This window comes from Atta colombica, unplaced genomic scaffold (assembly GCF_001594045.1).
Source record: "Atta colombica isolate Treedump-2 unplaced genomic scaffold, Acol1.0 scaffold236, whole genome shotgun sequence".
In the NCBI taxonomy this organism is placed as follows: domain Eukaryota; kingdom Metazoa; phylum Arthropoda; class Insecta; order Hymenoptera; family Formicidae; genus Atta; species Atta colombica.
The window spans coordinates 1,095,054-1,102,680 of record NW_017259334.1 but is presented as its reverse complement, the minus strand read 5'-3'; the positions used below and the strand labels follow the sequence as shown (position 1 = coordinate 1,102,680).

General features: G+C 32.3%; 2 protein-coding genes across 3 annotated transcripts in view; one reads left to right on the top strand and one right to left on the bottom strand.

Annotated features, from left to right (window-relative positions):
- Window positions 1-1,650: 1,650 nt before the first annotated feature.
- On the bottom strand, window positions 1,651-4,962 carry LOC108688610 (TBC1 domain family member 23). Of its 2 annotated transcripts, XM_018194938.1 has the most exons (9): window positions 4,737-4,962; window positions 4,114-4,334; window positions 3,832-4,036; window positions 3,471-3,707; window positions 3,029-3,404; window positions 2,661-2,874; window positions 2,249-2,581; window positions 2,053-2,185; window positions 1,651-1,979 (listed from the first exon to the last, which is right to left on the bottom strand). In XM_018194938.1, the coding sequence occupies exons 1-9, from the start codon at window positions 4,763-4,765 to the stop codon at window positions 1,706-1,708; spliced, it is 2,022 nt and encodes a 673-aa protein (XP_018050427.1). In that variant the 5' UTR covers window positions 4,766-4,962; the 3' UTR covers window positions 1,651-1,705. The 2 variants fall into 2 exon arrangements, with proteins under 2 accessions (XP_018050427.1, XP_018050428.1); XM_018194939.1 differs by lacking the exon at window positions 4,737-4,962 and having other exon boundaries at window positions 4,110-4,208.
- Window positions 4,963-5,368: 406 nt separating this feature from the next.
- Window positions 5,369-7,627, top strand: part of LOC108688616 (mitochondrial import receptor subunit TOM70-like) — a 3,692-nt gene continuing 1,433 nt past the window's right edge. The window contains exons 1-5 of the mRNA XM_018194947.1: window positions 5,369-6,005; window positions 6,495-6,668; window positions 6,778-6,985; window positions 7,092-7,227; window positions 7,295-7,626. Of these exons, the coding sequence (XP_018050436.1) occupies window positions 5,751-6,005; window positions 6,495-6,668; window positions 6,778-6,985; window positions 7,092-7,227; window positions 7,295-7,626 (1,105 nt within the window). The 5' untranslated portion in view covers window positions 5,369-5,750. The remainder of the gene's footprint in view (window positions 6,006-6,494; window positions 6,669-6,777; window positions 6,986-7,091; window positions 7,228-7,294; window position 7,627) is intronic.

Sequence of the window (7,627 nt, the reverse complement as noted above, 5' to 3'; positions counted from 1 at the left end):
ACATATATATGTACATATATATATTTACATTTTTCTGGATTTCTAATAAATCTTATATTAGATATTCAAATTGTTTTTTATTTCAATTAATTTAATTGAATTATGGATATTATATGTAAATGTATGTAAACGTAAAAAAAATTCGTATATTCAAGTCATCATATATTACGTAGCTACAAGAAATTTATATTTATTAACAGATTATCAAAATTTTTATAGATTATAACGTGGCAAGTAATGTGCAATATTAATTACTACGATTTATTAATTACAAATAAATCGCAGATCTAGAAGAAACATTCATAAAGTAAAACCTTGAAGTTTTATTTCCTTGAAAATATCTTATTTTATCCATATTTCGTTTTGCTATCAAGGCTATAAAAAAATATAATTTTATGTAAGCACGAAATTTTGCAAAGAAATAAGAAATGTATTTTATATTTTACTATTGCAAAAATTTGATTGGTAGTATAAGCTTATTTTCTTTTATATTTTCTATAATAAATATTTTTTTCTACAATGTAGAATAGTCAAAATGACTGAAAAATTTGAAGGAGCAGATAGTGTAAAAAGTATTATTTGTTTATAAATATTGCACCTGTACATATCCACTTACGTAATTTGTAAATAAACTTCTTCCTATGAAAACATATTGCAATATGACAATCTACAAAAATGCAAATGCATACAAACACATAGTAAATGTATTAAATCATGTTAGAGCCAGTTGCCAATTAAAGTAGATCAATATTTTTGCTTGAACTACTTATTTCTTCTATACATGAACACAACCAAAGAAACGATTAATGTGGAGGCACATATGTATTAGCATAAACTTTTTTCTTTAGCTTTTTGTTAATTTTTAGCATTTTCTTCTTCCTACAGAATCTTGGTCTAATCAAATCTTGACTAATGTTAGCACTGCGAAAATTTTATGCAAACTATTACAAAACAAAGGTTTGAAGGCCTTTGGATATTTCTATTAAAATTCTAATGTATTTTTGGCTAACAATGATTATGTATAAACATGATTTACAAAGTTGAACGCATTGGTTTTTAGGTCAGTCATACCGTCATGATATTTAAAAGAGTTATGTATCTAAACGATGAAACGTCATCCGGTTGACTTAATATAAGTTATATGGATATAAATTTTGTTTCTGTTATCCTCAATATAATTGAGATTCAATTGATTGAGATAAGAGAAATTAACATCAGAAATATTTTTCAAGAAATATTTTCAACATTTTAAATTTATACGTTTTTGTTAATTCTATTACATATCTATATATCTCTATATTTATTTAAATCAACGTTTTTCAACCTTTTTTAATTTATGACATATTAAATAATTTCTCGAGATGTATCATTACGCGCATACGTTTTAGTGCTCAGCATAGATCTTTTATCAGATATATTGCTAACACGTTTTTACTTTATTTCTAAATTTGAATATCTATAAATTTTTCGTTTTTATTTTTTTTTTAAATTATCGCGGCACACTTAAAAAATATATTGAAAAACTCTGATTTAAATAACTGTATTTCATATACAAAAAATAAACGAATAATTATTTCAATAAATAATAATACGAATAATTTGTTTATAACATAAAATGTTTTAAGAAAACGGTTCATCACAAATTGAACTTGATAACATCTGTACATTAGCTTGAAATTATTCTATAAAATACATGCCCATAATATTAGTCTGACGTATTTAATTGTCTCATGATCTGTTGCGTAATCAATTTAGTCGCTTCACTCGCATTAGGTATAAGAAACTTATCCATATCAGAAATAACTGTGTCGTTATATTGCGTCGTACCATATTTAAAAGTTATTAAATCGGCGTGCCGTTTTCTTGACGTTATTTTGACGATACTCGTTAAGGGACGTTTCACAATTACATGCGCGGCGCCCTTTCGTTCCGGGATTTCTCGCAGTACTATAAGATGACTATCGGTAACCAATAGTTGACTAAAACAAAAAAACATTATACACATGAATAACTTTACATACGAAAGAAAATCCCTTTTTCTTATAAGCTCACCTATCACAGAGATCACCATTAACTTTCACTTCTTGGCATTTAAAGGAATGTAATAACTTGGGATCTTTCATCCATTGTTGTATTGATACTACTTCAATAGGCTCTTCACTTTCATTATTAGTCATTGTCATATCTAGAAAAGATTAGATTAGTATCTTTAATAAAACAATTACATAAGAATAATTAAGAGAATTACCTATCTCTTGATCATCATCTATACTAAACACAGGCGCGGTCTTTCTTTGACGTCTAATATAGTCCAAGTCTTTACTATCTCTCTTTTCTGTATTACTATTAACATTTGTAGGATTAACAATATAATCAAATAGCTTTCCTTTTACTTCCTGACTTTTTAACTTCATGGCTAATCCGATCTTGCCCAAAAGATCAGAATTATTGTTTTTAACTTTAACAGGGCTTGCTTCGTTCGAATTTTCTTCTAACATATTAGCATTACATACTAAACAATATTGTGAATTATGATCAACAAGACTTGATACCACTTCATCGCCGAAGTATTCATGAATGGCTGAAAACAAAATTATAATTATATAAAAAGAATATAATTTATCTTCGTCAAATTATACTAAAAAATAGAAAATAAATACCTTGATATCCAGAAGTAACCATGCTCACGTAATGTGTATGTTTTTGTAAAAAGGATGCTACTACCATATGCGTGTAGCGATCTTCCTCTTGTCTACCGCTTCCCAGAAAACAAAGATGTTCTCCACCAGCTTGTGAACCAACAGCTAATGCTTGACGCTGAGCTTGTAGTAAGCCTTGTACCGCTGTAGCAAACGCGGCAGGTTCTTGCAGCATCTAAAAAGATAAAAATGTGTTTAATCTTTTTTTTCTATCAAAATTTATATATAAAGCAATATATAAAAATCATAATTTTAATAAATTTTAAACTATGTAAACTTAATACATATTTAAAACATTATTTTTTACTTTTATTTTATTGATAACTTACCAAGTTGCAATCGAGATGAAATGCCGTTGGTAAGTGGCCTGCATTGTATTGTTCGGCAGGTCTACAATCCACAAGAAAAAATCTAACAGCTTCAACAGTGCTATTAGGTAAAGATGGAGTTTCGATAGCATTCTCTACTAATTCTTGTGCTGATACGGGTAAACATAGTGCATGAGAGATTAGCTTTTCTTCAGAACTTTCACCAAACATTATGGGATACAAATCTTGTTTAAAAGATGTTGGTGTTTTCATTGCGTAATACTGTGCCAATGAACAGAAATCGGTTACATCCTCTGCTTCCAAAGCACAGGGCATTACTGCTATTGCATCTATTATACTTTGCTTGTCTTCGTCCTTCATGTTTAAAATTTGCTCTCTATAAAGATGAGAATTTAAACAATGAAATAACAAATATATCTAAATTAATTTAATCAATATTTACCTAGCATTTATAACCATAATTAGTGAGAGAAACAGCATGAAAAATGGATCAGCTTGCATAAAGTACAGATCCCACATTGTACAGACAGCTGGTAATGAACAGACACCGGCGAAAAGAGTATTCATCCATACTTTTGTATATTGATCAGGTGATATCCTCTTCGTGTCCAAAAAGGAGCACAGCTCTGGCTCATGATAGAGAAGCAGTAATCTCAAAACTGAACTATATGTTTCACCTCTAAAAAGAATAGTAAACATATTATTACAAAATTTGCAATTATAAATAATCAATTTTACATTATCAATATCAATAAAAAAATATTTATTTAAGTAACAAAAAGATAACAGTAATTATCTTTTACCTTGGAATATAAATATCTCTTATTGCTTCAAAGAGATTATAAGTTGCAGCACGTGGTAATTTTAAAGCTATTAAAGGACCTAATAATTCTAGCCATCCATTTCCTTTTTCATATTGTTTACATTTACTTTTACAATAAAACGTTAGTATAGATTCAAGATCCGAAACTACAGAAACTTTATCTTCATCATCATTCCCAAGTTTTGCTATAATGTTTAACAGTATAATAGTAGTTGTTAGTAAATATAAATGAGACTACATATGTAGCTTTTCACTTACTCACCGACCAACTGTTGACAGTCATCACGAATTATATTTTGCTCTGGTAAATCATAAACTTCATTAAACTGGCTAAATTGATCACCTTGATCAGTAACATAAAGGCAAGCCAACCAGACATCTGGTCTTAAATTTACGGGGACTGGTTGACCTTTACAAATGGCATATATATCAGAAGCAGATGGTGCTTCTGTATCCAATAATGCCGCTTCCAGTTCCAATACCCTAAAATAATTAATTTGAAATTAATAAAAATGACAAAAACTGTTATTCGCATTTAAAACTACATAAATTGAGACTACAAGCAAACTTGACTATATCTATTCAAAAATTTCCATCTACAATCTATATAAATGTATCACATTAATTAGCATATTAATTAGTAAAATATTCGAAATGATATTATGTAAGTCGCGTAGTTCTGCTAATAAAATATTTTCTACTGCGCTTCGTCGCTATATGCATGCAACAATATAGTTCTCCGTTTTACAAGCTTTACGTAAAACGTGTCACAGATCATATGGTTCGAAAAAAATTTGACACGTTATCACGCGATTGCAAAGTTCGGTGTTCTCGCTTTCAATGAGACGCGTTATTTTTCAAGACAGAGAAACCACGATCACTTACCAGGTGTTCTCGTCCTCCTGTAGAGCCATCGCAACGAACGTTATCCGAATTAGACAGCGACGTCCCGAGACGAACGCGAGCAAACGGAGATCCGAATGATCTGACGTCCGTTAAAACGGTTTACGAGTACGTCTTCAGTCGCTCAACATTCCTCGGGAATCTAATGCGGACGAGAGCAAGGATTTTCATGTCGCGCAAGCTCTGATTCTGACGGCATGACAGCCGATAAAACGTAGGAATCGTAAGAACGTAGCTGCTGTTGACAGACTGCCGCCATCTTTCCGGCGTGGTTCCGCGCACGCGCGGAAAACGTGGCGCGCAGCTTGAAAAGGATTTAAAAAAAGATTTTAATGTTATTATTTACGTATTTATTTTATTTTGCTTTATTATTTACTTAATATTTAATTTTTTATTTCAATGTTATTATTTAATATAACCTGTTATCTCTAATTGAGACGCTTTCTTTCCATATATTGAGTAAGATTAATTATTCTATTCATGAGATGTAAAAAGACCTGTCTTCTACAAAGTGTAACAAAGTAAGTTTGCTCGATAAATTAATATATAGAGCTAATCAAAATCGAAGTCGAAGTCGCTATTCTTTAAAGTTGATTCTTCCACTAAGGGGGCGCTATTGTAAGGAAAGTTCACGCAACCGCCGTGTATCGCGATAATCGTCGGTGCACTTGGTGCCGAGAAATACCGAGGAAGATCGAGCTGATTGAGGAGGATCAAGGAGGACGAGAGAAGATCGAGCGGACCAAGGAGGACGAGAGAGGATCATTCCAACGTAAACGTGATCGAGTTCGAGAGATAGTGGGGAGTGGCATCCGCATGATTGTCGCTTGGACCACGTGTTCCCTCGTATTCTCGCAATTCGCGGTCTCTTACGTCGGTGAGAGATTCACGATCTAGTTTCCTCATCGCAATCTCGGTAGTGCCCGGTAGTGCCGGGTCAGCCGGGTGTCACGTCGTGATCGTTCGTGTGCGGCTAATAGATTCCTGATCGAAGAAATGACCGCCTCGAGCGGCGTGGCAGGCAGCAGCCCATTGCCGAAATGGCAGCTCGCCTTGGTAGTCGGAGCACCGGTTGCCCTCGGCCTCGGCTACATGTACTACAGGAACAGGAATAGCAATAACGTTGACAAGCCGGAACGCGACAAGTTCAGGAGCGGCGCGGCCAAGGAAAACGGCGCGCCCGCCGACAAGCAGATCTCCATCGACGGCGATTGCCCACCCAAAGTGCCTTCTCCCGCAGCTGAATCGGAGGTTAAAACCGCTTGCTTTATCTGGAAGTATTCGAAAGATTGCGAAAATTCATTTATCCGAAATTGAAAAAAAAAAGGATATTTTACGTTTATCAACATCATTGTTAGGTCTGCTTCTTAGTTCCTAAGAAACAAATTGATAAATTTATGTACTATCCATGTATCGTTAACAGCTAGAATTATATCATTAATATGTCAAAATGACATATTATTATGATATATGAGTGATAATTTTCAGTAAACAGTATTGTTTGCAAGCTTTATTGAACTTTATGGCAATGAGATTGTAATATAATATGTAGTTTGCACATGATAAATGAATTTTCTTGATCAATCGAGACTTCCTCTATAGTATATATTTATCCATTTGTCAGAACTTTAATAAAATCATAGTAGCTATAATGGCATTATATATATTTTTGAATTAACCTAAAAAAGAAGAATACTTTTGTGTAACTGATTCAAATATAAATAAATTCTTTTGTTTTAGACTCCTTTACAAAAGGCACAGAAATATAAGAATGCAGGAAATGTAGAGTTTAAAATTGGAAAATATGATGAAGCTATTGCTCGGTATAATAAAGCAATCGATATTTGTCCAACAGAAAACATAGAGGACCTCGCAACTTTTTATCAAAATAGAGCAGCTGCTTATGAGCAATTGGTAATAAAATTAATAGTAATAATAAACATAATATAAAAATTTTACTTCAATTCATTGTTAAAATTTATATAAATTTTACTGTTTACACAATTGTAATTATAATTTACAGAAAAAATATAGTGCTGTAAAGGCAGACTGTACAAAAGCGTTAGAATTAAATCCAAAATATGCCAAAGCTTTGTTACGTCGGGCACGTGCTTTGGAACAAACAGGGGACTTGGAAACCGCCTTGGAAGATGTGACTACCGCATGTATTTATGAAGGATTTTCTAATCAAACTTCCCTCTCAATGGCAGATAAGGTTTTGGAAAAGCTCGGTGAGTTACATATATTAAAAAAGTACTTGATATTAAATAAAATGCTGCTCGAACTTTTGTAGAATTAGAAATAGGAACAGAGAAGTTTAGACAAAATTATTTTCAGGGAGACAACATGCCCAGGAAAATTTGGCAAACAAAAAATTTGTAATGCCAAGTAAGCATTTTATCAAAACATACATTATATCTTTTCCCAAGGATCCAGTATTTTCTAAACTTGAACATCCAGAAAATATTCCAGAGTAAGTAGAAGACTATTTCTGATAATTGTGGTGTTAATTTTTTAAAAAATGTAATACTTGTTATCAGATTTTTCAAGAAACCACTGCAAGCAATAAAAAATATGGAGTACGATGGTATAATACCACTATGCACGGAAATCATTAAAAATCCCGAATTTGATACGTTACCTTCATCTAGATTAGAGGTGTTATTATTACGAGCTACATTTTACTTACTTTTGGGCGAGCACGATGCTACAATCAAAGATTTTGAAAATATATTGAACAGCAAAGATGCATCCGATGATGTGAGGATAAATGCCCTGATAAAAAGAGCGGCCTTATACATGCAACTTGATAATCCAGATATGACTTTCAAGGACTTTGAATTAGCTATTAGTATGAATCCAAGTTACAGTGA